Here is a 13,129-nt window from a genome sequence, read left to right on the forward strand (position 1 = left end):
AGATGAGGTACTAGTTTGGCAAGCTCATAAAACCGATCAGTGTAAGCGGCATGTTTGGCTCCTACCATTGAATGATTCCAAAATTCATTTTCCAACTTCTGCATTTCATTTTTCGGACAGAATTCTTCCAGTAGTAATTCCTTAAACTCGTCCCATGTCATCCCCACAGCTGCTACTCTACCCCTAGCTTGTATCTCAGTGTTCCACCATGTCAATGCTTTATTAGTCAGTGAAGCTGCGGCATACTTCACCTTTTGATTCTCTGCACAGTTGCTAATATCCATGACAGCTTCCATTTTCTCTATCCATCTAGTGGCTGCCAATGCTCCTCCCTTGCCATCAAAATCTGGTGGTTTACAATATTGAAACTCCCTATAGGTGCATCCATTATTATTGCCTCCAATGATGTTGTTATTCTGATTACCATCATTGTTATTTTCATTATTGTTATTATTGTTCTCATTATTGTTATTGTTGTTCTCATTGTTGTTATTGTTATTCTCATTATTGTTATTATTATTAGGGTTATTGTTGTTTGCATTAAGAACAGCAGCGGTCACTTGAGTAACAATAGTAGGAATAGCGGCAGCTATTTGCTGAGTGATCATGTTTGCAATATCCGGATTGCCACCATCACCTTCTCCATCATTAACCCCATTATTTCCACCACGACCACCACCTCTACCTCCACGTCCTCCATTTCTTCCTCCTCTATTCATTTTCTACACAAAGAGAAAGGATTTATAAGTACTTGATGAAGACTTTCAATGAATAACTACTACTCATGGCAAAATTCTTACACCTTGTCCAATTTGTTAATTGTGTTGAGTTTGATCAGCAAACTTGGTCATATAAGCGCATGTGTGTTGTGATGTATTTGTAATCACGTTGCGCACCGTAATTACAACTACATCCCACCACACATGTTTTTATCGTCCAAATTCACATGTCACAAATTCAGCACATCCTTCATAAATAATTGCCACAAAACACATAGATCCATATACCAAGCACGACATTTCGATTAATCAATCAATCTAAAAAAATTTATAAATCCAAGAAATTTCCAAATTTGAAAGAAGGAATCCAAGACATAAGAATAAAATCCAAAACTAAGAAAGTAAGAAAAAAGAAGCTAATGCAAGTTCGATAGGATTCCTAGATAGTCCTTAAAGGCTAGCCCTCCCACGTGCAAGTGGCGTCATAAGGGGAGTTGGAGGAAATGGTGGGAGGATAAGGAGCTTGTTGTCGTGCTGGTCCGATCCGGCTCTCTTGAGAGCTTACTGAGCTAGTAGGACTATAGCTTCTGTTGTCCTTTATCGTAGCCTTCATTGTCTTTCCCTTATGAACGCTTTCGGGGTCTGCCTTAGAATCATAGTCCGGTTCTTCCTCCGGCTCGCTATCAGAATCGATGATTATAACTGTCTTGGAGTAGTAGTTAGGATCTTCTGACGGTTTGCTTTCAGAGGAAACTCTAGGCTTCTGAGATGGTTCTTGAGCGGGGGTTTCCTTGTTAGCTGCGGCGTCCCTTTTAAGTTGTCGACGGATGATTATGTCCCTCCATGCGGAACTCTTACGGGCTGTTTTCTTTGTACGTGCCATGACTAAGTAAAACTAGCTACATTAAAATTACAGGCTGAAACTTTGCACTAATCTAAGCACATAAGGCTTCATCATAATTAACAATTAAACGCAAATATAAGGCTCACATAACTAGTGCTATCTAATGAAAGTACTCACACATATACGATGCACAAATAGTTCCTATAATGTACACTATATGAGGGTACTTAGGTTATAGTCTAGGCCAAACCACCTAATTCTCTATAACCACGGCTCTGATACCAATCTGTCACACCCCACCTTAGACGGAATCGTAGGATATGACTAAAAGATATAGCAATGGCACATGGACTTTATAATAGAGTCATACTAAATGAAATTCAAATAAATGTAAATTCCATAAACGGAAAGTCTAGGCAACACGCCTCAAATAGCAAAGAAGTAATAATTGCAAATAGCGTTCAATGTTTCACATGCAATCTAGGAGTCCATGAAGGATCTCTTTATTGGTCTTCCTAAAGTCCATAAGCTCAATCTTCTTAAACATTGTTATTACCTGAAAATGAATGCTCGAAAATGTCAACATAATGTTGGTGAGTTCGTAGGTTTAAAGGAATACAAATGAGTTTGCTGTGCATGATATATCAAGTTTTGGACAATAGCGTAAATATAAACATGTAGTAGCATACTAAATAATGATCAATGCCATCATAGTTATCCAACAACAAAATCCTCATCACTCCTGCCAACAACTCAATCATGCTTTAAATACCAACAACTACCAGCTGGAGTATAAAGTTGGTCGATAGTTTTCCAATAGTCTTCAATAGATATCAAAAGACATCTATTGCATCAAAGAAATCAATACAAGCAATCTAGCATACACATTTCATAATTACACGTATTTCTCCATAAAAATAATCAAGTTTTTGACACAGCTAGTAAAGAAATGAAAAGTGTTTTGAGCATCATTTTCCCCCAAAGAAATAATATAAAAAGGGGCCACGAAACTCACCTCAACAAGCAAGTAGTTATGCAAATCCAACAAGGTCGCTAGAATCTATACAACATATAAATATGAACAAGTTACAATTATGGACATGGTCAAGAACCGTCCATTGTAACCCGTATTTGATGAAATACACATATGGCTATTTTCAAAATATTCACAACTGATTTGTCATATATTATTAAGTTACAAGTCACATAACTTAATATATAATATTTGTTTTACTGATTTAAGATTAAATTCTACAAGTTCATATTAACTGAAATTTTTGGTAACTTTATCTATTTTTTATTAGGATGAAACGAATGATTCAAGATTCCAAATCTTAACTACTGTTACCTTAGAGTGTTATATACTTACATGAATTTTTACATAATTTATTTGGCACGTTAACTATTTTTAAAAATTCAATGATTACAGACTAGTCAGAAAAATCACTGTTCGCACACAGAAAAGTTTTATAAAAGTTAAGGGCCTTCGAAGATTCAAAAAAATCCAATTTTTTTACTGTACAATCTTAACATCTCAAAAAATTTCTGGAGAAAAATAATTGTCCAGTTCATAAAATCGACCAAGATATGACTATTTGAAGTCGACCAAAATCTGTTCGGAAAACTCAGCTTTGCGCAGTTTTGTTATAAAATTCGTTTGACAACCTTAAACTTCATATTTTGACACGAAACCACTTCCACCAGAAAGTAGACTTCCTGAACTTAATTTTAGACACCAAAAACGTGACTTAACCATCTCCCATGACCAAGATACGACCTTTCAAAGTTAACAAAACGAATCTGTCCAGATTTTGAAATAACCCAAACTTACTGTTTTAAAGACTACTACAACTAATATTTATATATAAACTTTCAAATCTCTCCAACACCTAATTAAATCTGTTATTATGATTTTCATGCCTTCGTAACTGGATTTCTTTTATTACATTAATTATTATACTTCATTAAATACTTAAACTTTTAACATTAATATGATTTATACTTCAAGCTTTTGATTTAACCATAAAAAAAAAAAAACCCTTTCTCTCATTATTATAAATTTGCCATAATATATATTCATCAAATAGGTTACTTATAAATAAAAATTAATAAATAAAAAAAAAAATATGCTTATATACATATATATATATATATTAATAATTAAAAAGACTAATATATATGAAAAGAGAAGACAAGTGATTTTACCCCAAGATTGATGATCTTCTTCTTAGATACCTTGAAAAGAAGAATAGAATATAATCTTTAAGAATTTTATTATTAATTGTAATTTAAATCAAGATTCAATAGAATTATAATTAAACTTACCAAAGTTTGCTTTGACAATGAGATGATTAATAATAAAAATATATATTTTAGGTTGTGATGTTTGTTTGTTGATCGACAAAAGAAAATCAAGAAGGGTTTTGGTTTGTTTTTTTTTTTTTATTATTTAGGGTATACTTATTATATATATATATATATGGAGATAAGTGTTTTAGTTAGTTTATGATTAGACTTAATGTATCATAAGAATTCTAATGGAATTAAAATTCCTTGCTCACCATTAAATTGTGGTAATATATATATGACTAAAATTTTTTACTAAACATATGATATTTTACTATTACTATTACCATCTTACTACTTATACTAATTATATATTACTTTTATAATTATTGATTTCGTTCACCACTAAATAGCGTATACTAATTTATCAATGTCTAGAAATAAATATGACTAACAACTACAAGTCTAGAAATTACGGGGATAGTTATAGTCATCTACGTTTAGGAAGATCAAATATCTCAATCCTAAACTATTGAATATCAAGTAATAGAAATCCCATATTGGAAATGATCACCACATTTCTATGCTTGTTATACTATATAGGCATATTGACTAGTCAAGAAATTTGGAATGTAAGTTAGAGACTATAATAAATTACCAGTTTTGGTGACAGATGTCATAATTGTTCTTCCAAAAGGTAAATATTTTTTCATCTTCTTCAAAACCTTCATCTTCTTCGTAAATCTCTCTCTCTCTCTCTATATATATATATAAAAATCCGTATATATATATATAAATCTGTCACTGATTTTCGTTTCACCTCTTTTATCATCATGGAATTGTTTAGGTTTTAATTATTAATAACTTGTTATGCTAGTATATATGTCTCTGCTCTTTTTTTTTATTATATCTATACATATATACACACATACTGTTAAATGGGTATATGTAAAACCAGTTGTTCTTCAAGTGTAATATATGAAAATTTTATGGACAGGACATGGCACGACTTAGTTTAACAGCCCAAAAACGTAAGCAAAGAAGACAAACATTGATTCTAGCTTGGTGGAATCAAGTGAATATAATTATTTGTTGGTTTATTGTATGTCTTTACATGTTGGTTATTGAATACCAAATTGATAAACCATGTATTAGATACACTTTGTCAAAAATAAGTCGACACTCAATTTTGAATAGATATGTTTACGGGAGCGATACTTTAGCAATATCAAATATTAGGATGACTCGGAGGTGTTTTGAGAAGTTGTGTGGCATGCTTATAACATTTGGTGGTTTAAAAGCAAGTAGAAATATGGATATAGAAGAACAAGTTACTATTTTTCTTCATATGATAGCTCATAATATTAAGAATCATGTCATGATAAGCAACTTTCATCGTTCGGGAGAAACAATTAGTAGAACTTTTTCCTGAGTTTTCAATGCGGTTATCAGATTGCATTCACGTTTGCTAAAGAAACCCGAACCCGTTCCTGAGAACTCCACCGACCATAAATGGAAATGGTTCAAGGTATATGTATTCATCATATTAAGTTATTAACTATATATATGTTAGTAACTTGCAATATATAATAACCTGTTTATTTTTTTCTTTTAGAATTGTTTAGGAGCTTTAGACGGAACATACATACAATGTTTAGTACCAATTGGGGAGAGGCCTAGGTATAGAACAAGAAAGGGAGATATCGCCACAAATGTGTTAGGCGTGTGTTCACAAGATATGCAATTCATATTTGTCTTACCGGGTTGGGAAGGGTCTGCAGCTGATGGTAGAGTCTTACGGGATGCTCTTGATTGTCCTAATGGATTAAGAGTTGCTAGACCCGGTTACTATTTGGTAGATGCTGGATATACAAATGGAGAGAGTTTTTTAGCCCCTTATAGAGGACAAAGATATCATTTAAATGATTGGAGTGATGGACACCAACCGACTACACCAAAAGAATTCTATAACATGAGACATTCATCCGCAAGAAATGTAATAGAAAGATGTTTCGGGCTTTTGAAAGGAAGGTGGAAAATTTTAAAGGACAACTCATTTTATCCTATCGATACGAAGATTAGGATCATAATGGCATGTTGTCTCCTCCATAATTTTATAAGACAAGAATTAGAAGATGACCCGCAAGAAATGGAAGATGTTGTAGATGAGGGAACCGGAGATGGAGCTGGAAATGGAGATGGATATGGAGAAGAGGATAATATAAGTTCCGTTGGAACTTCAAACGAGTGGACTACATTTAGAAATAACTTGGCAAATACTATGTTTGAGTCTTGGAATATTAGTCGTATTTGAACCATTTATGTAGGCTGTGATTTGAACCATTTATGTAGGCTGTGATTGAACCATTTGTGATGTTGCTTTGTTGCTGCTGTTATTAGTATTATGTGAACCTTGTATTCTAAACATAATTTATAATGTTTTATTGTTGCTGTTTCTGTTTTTAGTGCAGTTTGAGTGTTGTTTAGGCTATTTGTAGTGGAGTTTGAGTGTTGCTTTAATTAAATTGTTTAGGGCTGGTTTTCCTACAAGTTTTAGGCTCTTTTTTTTTTTTGCAGTTTTGGGCTGATTTTTCTGCAGTTTTGAGGTCTGTTCTATGGCTAATTTTACTGCAAGTTTTAGGCTGTTTTTACTGCAGTTTTGGGCGTCAAAACAAAACCTATCGGGGATGGACGAAAGAAGAAGATGCAAAGTTGGTGGAAGCTTTACTAACCATGGTAAATGTAGGAGGATATAAAGCCGATAATGGCTTTAGATCCGGGTATTTAACTCATCTTGAAGCAACCTTGAAAGTATCGCTTCCTGAGTCGGGTCTTTTGGGTAAACCTCACATTGAATCAAGAATAAAAACAATGAAAAAAGATTGGCAAGTTGTATTTGATATGTTGAATACAAGTGGGTTTGGTTATGATAAGGAGAACAATTGTGTGACCACGACATCTCCAGGAGTATGGGATGCTTATCTCCAGGTATTACCTTGTTTTATTATTATTATTAAGTTGTTTACAATTATAATTGGGTAGCAACATGGCAGATTTGATATATATATACATATTTTTTGTTTTAATGTGATATAGAGTCATAAAGGGGCATCAAAATGGAAAAATAAAAAGCTTTCACATTATGAAGATTTATGTATTGTTTTTGGAAAAGATCGAGCTCAAGGAAATAGAGCCAAGGTTGCTACCGAGATGGAAGAGCAAGTGAATATTGAGGATCTAGAGGAAGACTCGCATGATAGTTTTGATGAAGCGATGGAAGGTAGCCACACGGAATGTACCACCACAAGTGTTCAAGTTGAAGAAGTTTCAAGTGTTCCTAGTAAGAAAAGGAAGAGCACATCTCAAACAACTTCTATGGTTGAAAGTTTCAATGATGCGGTTATGTATTTTGGTGAACGTCTCAAAGAATCATCGGCGGAATTGAGTGAAGGTATAAAACTTGAAGTTGAACTTAATAAAAAAACCGCTATGCTAACGTTGGAGCTTGAAAAAATGACATCACTATCTCAATTGGAAAGGTTTAAGGCAATTCGTAAAATGAAAAGTGATCATGATAGTGTACTTACTTTTTAGGATTTGAAGGAAGAAGAAAGAGAGGATTGGGTACAGTTTGTGATGTCGGAAAATTAAGAAAATGGTTAAGGTAATATAGTTTATGTCGAAGTTAGTGGTACTTATTTTGAAGCTTTTGGATGTACGGTTTTTTGAACCAATTGTAGTTTGAAAAAGACATGGTAAGTTGTAATAGTTGGTTTGTTTGGAACAAATTCGACGCATATTGTGGGATTTGTTTGTATGAATGGTTGTAGTGTATGACAAATGAATATTAATTGTGAATTACGTACGAATGGTTTACTAGTAAAAAGACAATTTATAAAGTAACTAGAATAACATTATAAATTTTGCAAGAAGACAATTTATAAAAAAAATTAATTAAAGGGTATTTTTGTCATTTGACATAAATTACATTCCAATTCCTTTGATAAATTCCATTGAATTCTGCCAACCAAACAGAACACAGATTTTAAAACTTTCAGATTCCAATTCCATTGACAGATTCCAATTCCAATTCCATTGTTACAATTTAAGTATGATTTCAAAAAACACGTGATACATTATTGATTATATCCAGTTTATTTTTGTTTTCATAGTTTTGATTTGTTATTATCATTTATTAGTATGAATTCAGTAATAATAGTTAGACATTAGTATAGTAAACGAAATAATACGTAGAATTAATATTAATCTGGTCAACATTTTTACGTTTTTGTGTTACGTAAATACATTTTCACCCAAATGTTGGTCACTTTTTAAAAAAAAATTCAAATCATAGCGTGTCCACAGTGATATGATTTTTTATTTTTATTGTCACTTTTTATAAAGTTGTAAGTAGTGTTGTTTTCTAATGTTTATCTTTTTGTATCTCATAACCTTAATATCGTTAATATGCCCGGTTATCACCCAGGTTTATAAACTAGTATAAATATAGAATTGAATTGAAGAAACGAAGCTATATGGATATATATTTTCTTAATATTAATTATTATTTAGTAGAGGTTATTTTAATGTATGATGAAGAAACGTGAAAACTCATAATATAATAATTAGATATATTGTCAAAAAATTAAGTGTCAGATTAATTAACCTTTTTATTATTATTTTTTATATTAAAAGTACATTTGTCGTTAAAAACAGTGTATGTGTCAGCTAAAATTCTGTTTTAATTTATTGGTAGATATGACCTAACAAGATGCTAGAAAGTCTTGAGAGTACAATTAAAGAATTACAAATGTTACATAAGAACAGTGAAGAAAGAAAAAATCTGATGATCCAATATCTTTATAAACTAAATTCAACAACTTTAATTGATTAGCATATATAATATGTTCATTAGAAAGTTGCTAAAAAACAAGAGTAATGATCAATCTTCTTAATTTGTTAGTTTAAAAATTCTCCTAATTAATAGGATTGTGACATGTGAAAAATCAGGGAGTGAGATTAGGAAAGAGAATTAGTGATATCCACATGTCATCATCTAAAGCTATTAGGAGGATTTTTAGGCTAATTTGTTAGGAGGATAAATGATTTTCCAAAAAAACAAATACAGTTGAAAGTTGAAAACTTAAGCACCAGTAGAAATGATTAGACCACAAAGATGCATGCACCTACAAAAGTTACAACTTACAACAGTGATAGCATTAAGAAAAGGAAATTAAAGGAAACCCACTTTCATTTTATGCCTTTCGGATAGTATTCCCTTTCTTTTCAGTACAAGATCGATACTTCAATTCTTAATATCTCTCATTTTGAAAAATAATATTTCTATCATTTCAATTCTTAAAATCCTGTATCAATTGACAAGGACAGCGTCGAGAACCGGTCTTTTTGACAATACTACAATAGTATCTTTTTATTATAATATAATCATAGTATATTGTCTATATCATACGTTGCCCGATCCATGCCCGACAACCTAATAAAATTAGATGTAGCTGTTGTTCTTTTCCTTAACGACAACTTTTCTGAATGATACCCGCCTGTCATTGTAACACAATCGATTCTATATTTTGACATTATAATATCTCTAAGGTAAAAATCTTTACGAATACTCTTTACGAATGTATATAGTTATGCATAGCAGTGAAGCATGTTCATAAATAAAACACATAATACAACTAACTATTGCATTAATTAAAACTTTATTTCTACAAAGTACCTTACCAACTATGACATCTCTTACCACAATATGCTTGCCAATATGTCAATGCAAGCATACTATTGTGTTAGTATGTCACGGTTGTAGCTTTAGTATGTTGTTCGAAATGCTTGTTCAATTTACCCCCAACATATTGAAGGCATATTGTAAGAATGGGACCACAAGTTTTATTTATTTATTTTTTTCTTTTAAGCCTTTGTGTGTGAATGTAAATTTTAATCTAGTGATTTTTAATTTAATATATAATAACATGGCATTGATACATTGAGTTTCAGTCCGTTAGGTTGGAGGCAAAATAAATTCTTGGTTCAATAAGCTAAACCAATTTGTTGATGTGTTACTTAGGTAACCGATATATTTGGACATTTTGTATATACTATTGGAGATGACCTTACACATATCAGAATGTGTTTTTAAAAAATAAAAATAAAATACATTGTGTTAAATTCAGATCATAGTGTGTTTTTGTCAGTTTTTTAAATTTTCAAAAAAAATTTGGTTTTCAAATAATAAAAAACCCCTTTTCAATTACATAAATCACTTCTTTTAGTGAATGTTTGGTTCGTAGAATTATGTATGTGACACACTGACACTTGGACATGTTGGTGTATATTAATGGGGTCCTACTTTTGGGCTGATTAATGGGTGTGGGCTATGAGCCTTCTTTTGACCGTAGAAGACCTAATTTTAGAAAAGCTGCATAACAAGAAGAAAACTGTTTCCAATTGGTAGGGGTTTATCTAAGCTTTGCTATTTCTATTTTTCTTATTTCGATTTAGTCTCCTAATATTACCCACTGCCACATATGACAGCACCATCACTTTTGTTATGACAAGTTCAAAACACACAATCTTATGGCCATATAGCCAAGCTTCACAGTTACATGCCTTAAGAGTTATGATTTACCAACACTTCCCTTTCTCGATTTAGTCTTTGATTATGTGATATTAAATAGTTTACTCAAATAACAGTCAATGCTAAAAGAAGGAAACCGATAATAAGTGGAAACCAGCGAGCCGGATTTTATCATTAGAAATTTTTTTACATAAGATCAAAGACCAGTACTCCGTATTAAGCAGATTTTGTAAGATTAAAATTTAAAAGACAATTAAATTAGACAAACAAGGATCACTGCCAGTCTGGTGTACACTCATATACAACACAATTTTGCCTTCCTTAACTTTAAGCATCCATCCGTATGATGCATCGAAGACCCTCTCCTTTAAGCATTAGATCAAAGGCCTTGTTGATCTCAGCAAATGGAACTTCATGCGTTATAAACTTCTCCAGCTCAAGTTCCTGAACAAATTCAGCCAAAAATTTATTGAATTTCATCATGCTTGATCATATATTTTGATCAATAAGTAGACTTTGAAGATATGGGTTACCTTGTTCATGTACTTTTCGACCACAGAAGGAATATCTGATCGAGGCTTATAGTTTCCGAAGAAAGTACCCTTGAGTGTTTTTTCGTTCAATAATTGCATAGGGTTAGTCTTGAAGACAGCATCTTTATGAGGAACACCCACTAGAACCGCAGCGCCCCAGCCCTGTTAAAATATACAAAATTGCTCTTGTAAGAATATTACATATATATAGAAAAAAAAAATGGTACATAAACATATGACAGGTATAGAAGTAAATCCATACATCGTGCACACATTCGAAGGCAGAGATCATAGCATCAATGTGGCCAGTGCATTCAACGCTCCTGTCAACGCCTCCATTAGTCATCTCTGCAATCACTTCTTGTACCGGTTTCTGATAGTCTTTTGGGTTCACAAACTCTGTTACCCCAAATTTCTTTGCTGTTGCAACAAGTTAAACATATATGAGACAAATCCATTAATCTGATTATTTAGCTTAATTCTATACACATTATTACCCTACCAAATCTTTTTAATAATTTTATTCACAACTTACCAAGCTCAAATCTATTGGCATTGAGATCAACCCCAATGATCCTTGAAGCCCCTGCAATTCTTGCACCTTCTGCAGCCTGATCACAATAACATATCATTATCATTAGCACTACACGATAAATATTAACTACATATATATAAAGTTTATTATAGTAGCCTTACAGCGAGTCCCACAGCTCCCAGCCCGAAAATGGCAACAGTCGAGCCTTTTTTGGGCTTTGCAACATTCAGAGTAGCACCTAGACCTAGAAACATCCAAACACTTTCATCAATACAACATTGACAAAGATTATACATGAAACAGAAAAATCAAAAATATTTTATATTTGTACCAGTGGAGATGCCACAACTAAGGACACAAACTTTGTCAAGAGGGGCAAGAGGGTTGATTTTGGCAAGACATCCAACATGAACCACCGTGTACTCGCTAAACGTAGACGTCCCAACAAAATGAAAAATGGGCTTCCCGTTGATCGAGAAACGAGATTTCTGATCATGAATCATGACGCCCCTGTCGGTGTTGATCCTCAAAAGGTCACACATATTGCTCTCTTCAGACTTGCAGTGAGCACACTCTTTGCACTCCCCGGTAAAAACAGGGAGGACATGATCCCCTGGCTCAAGATCTGTCACTCCTTCCCCAACACTCTCCACAACCCTATTCAGTATTCACCACATCAATATTAAAAAATCTATCAAAATTACTATTATTATGTAACAAATGAATAACTTAAATATATACATACCCTCCAGCTTCATGTCCTAAAATTCTAGGAAACACAGGATTCTGACCCTTGGCTTCCCAAAAATAAACATCAGTGTGACAAAGTGAAGTGAAGAGGATCTTGATGCGAACTTCCATTTTCTGAGGTGGCGCCACCTCTACTTCTTCCATCACCAGCGGCTTTCCTGCTTCCCATGCCACCGCGGCTGTAACACAAAGTAAAAAGCTTACTAATTAAAATTTAAATACAAGTTGGCATAAGGATCATAACAAATCAATCTTTAAGATGATCAAGATGTTGTTTTAGCGTACCTTTGCATCGAATTACTTGACCTGCAGTGCTTGACATTTTTTGTTTTTCGTTACTTAATCGCTATATATACTGGGAAATCTGTAAATAGTTTTGTAGTTGGTTTTGTTTGAGATGAATACTTTCTATGAATAAGTTGGTATTTATAGGTTTTAATTATTATGGATTTAGTCGAATCTTGAGCTTGAGAAGTAGTTAGATTTTTTTTTTTTTTAATGGCGAGTTGTAAAAGATGGTAATTAATCAAGTGGCTAGTTAGCTAGAATTATAAACCAGGAACCTGGTTTTGGGTTTGCTGGGTTTTGCAAGTTGAATAATTTTGTCGACCTTTAGTACAAGTCAGCTGTAACTTTTTGTATTCATTATATTTTAACGATATATGATTCTACTCGTACTTATAAATTTACTTAATGTTTGAAATCGAACCAAGATTATAAAAAAACCTTATTAATCTACACATATATTAATCAAATTGTGATCTTGTGACTAAAATTCTCTCTTTTATTTTTTTAAAAATGAAATTCAAACTCTGGTAAATCCTCTAAGGTTATAAACCCAATTTGTATTCGAGAGGTGATATTTGACTA

At 32.6% G+C, this 13,129-nt stretch overlaps 3 protein-coding genes across 3 annotated transcripts; 2 read left to right on the forward strand and 1 right to left on the reverse strand.

Annotated features, from left to right (window-relative positions):
* The first annotated feature begins 5,089 nt into the window (after nucleotides 1-5,089).
* Nucleotides 5,090-6,163, forward strand: LOC122610563 (protein ALP1-like). The gene is made up of 3 exons (XM_043783542.1): nucleotides 5,090-5,100; nucleotides 5,302-5,377; nucleotides 5,465-6,163. Exons 1-3 carry the CDS (start codon nucleotides 5,090-5,092, stop codon nucleotides 6,161-6,163), a joined length of 786 nt encoding a protein of 261 aa, XP_043639477.1.
* Nucleotides 6,164-6,582: 419 nt separating this feature from the next.
* On the forward strand, nucleotides 6,583-7,443 carry LOC122578532 (uncharacterized protein At2g29880-like). The gene is made up of 2 exons (XM_043750508.1): nucleotides 6,583-6,837; nucleotides 6,946-7,443. The coding sequence occupies exons 1-2, from the start codon at nucleotides 6,583-6,585 to the stop codon at nucleotides 7,441-7,443; spliced, it is 753 nt and encodes a 250-aa protein (XP_043606443.1).
* A 3,143-nt stretch (nucleotides 7,444-10,586) lies between these two features.
* LOC122578527 (alcohol dehydrogenase 1) lies at nucleotides 10,587-12,753 on the reverse strand. The gene is made up of 8 exons (XM_043750503.1): nucleotides 12,545-12,753; nucleotides 12,255-12,438; nucleotides 11,841-12,166; nucleotides 11,671-11,753; nucleotides 11,510-11,585; nucleotides 11,237-11,394; nucleotides 10,975-11,136; nucleotides 10,587-10,885 (listed from the first exon to the last, which is right to left on the reverse strand). The coding sequence occupies exons 1-8, from the start codon at nucleotides 12,579-12,581 to the stop codon at nucleotides 10,769-10,771; spliced, it is 1,143 nt and encodes a 380-aa protein (XP_043606438.1). The 5' UTR covers nucleotides 12,582-12,753; the 3' UTR covers nucleotides 10,587-10,768.
* Nucleotides 12,754-13,129: the final 376 nt, after the last annotated feature.

Source organism: Erigeron canadensis, chromosome 8 (genome assembly GCF_010389155.1).
Source record: "Erigeron canadensis isolate Cc75 chromosome 8, C_canadensis_v1, whole genome shotgun sequence".
Lineage (NCBI taxonomy): Eukaryota > Viridiplantae > Streptophyta > Magnoliopsida > Asterales > Asteraceae > Erigeron > Erigeron canadensis.

Bases quoted from the DNA above. Each gene is read 5' to 3' on its own strand.
- LOC122610563 (XM_043783542.1), top strand. The intron at 5,378-5,464 runs GTATATGTATTC...TTTTTCTTTTAG, and splicing joins ATAAATGGAAATGGTTCAAG to AATTGTTTAGGAGCTTTAGA.
- LOC122578532 (XM_043750508.1), top strand. From the start codon at position 6,583: ATGGTAAATGTAGGAGGATATAAAGCCGATAATGGCTTTAGATCCGGG. The intron at 6,838-6,945 runs GTATTACCTTGT...AATGTGATATAG, and splicing joins TATGGGATGCTTATCTCCAG to AGTCATAAAGGGGCATCAAA.
- LOC122578527 (XM_043750503.1), bottom strand. From the start codon at position 12,581: ATGTCAAGCACTGCAGGTCAAGTAATTCGATGCAAAG. The intron at 12,167-12,254 runs GTATGTATATAT...AATACTGAATAG, and splicing joins TTAGGACATGAAGCTGGAGG to GGTTGTGGAGAGTGTTGGGG. The intron at 11,586-11,670 runs GTAAGGCTACTA...TATTGTGATCAG, and splicing joins TGGGAGCTGTGGGACTCGCT to GCTGCAGAAGGTGCAAGAAT.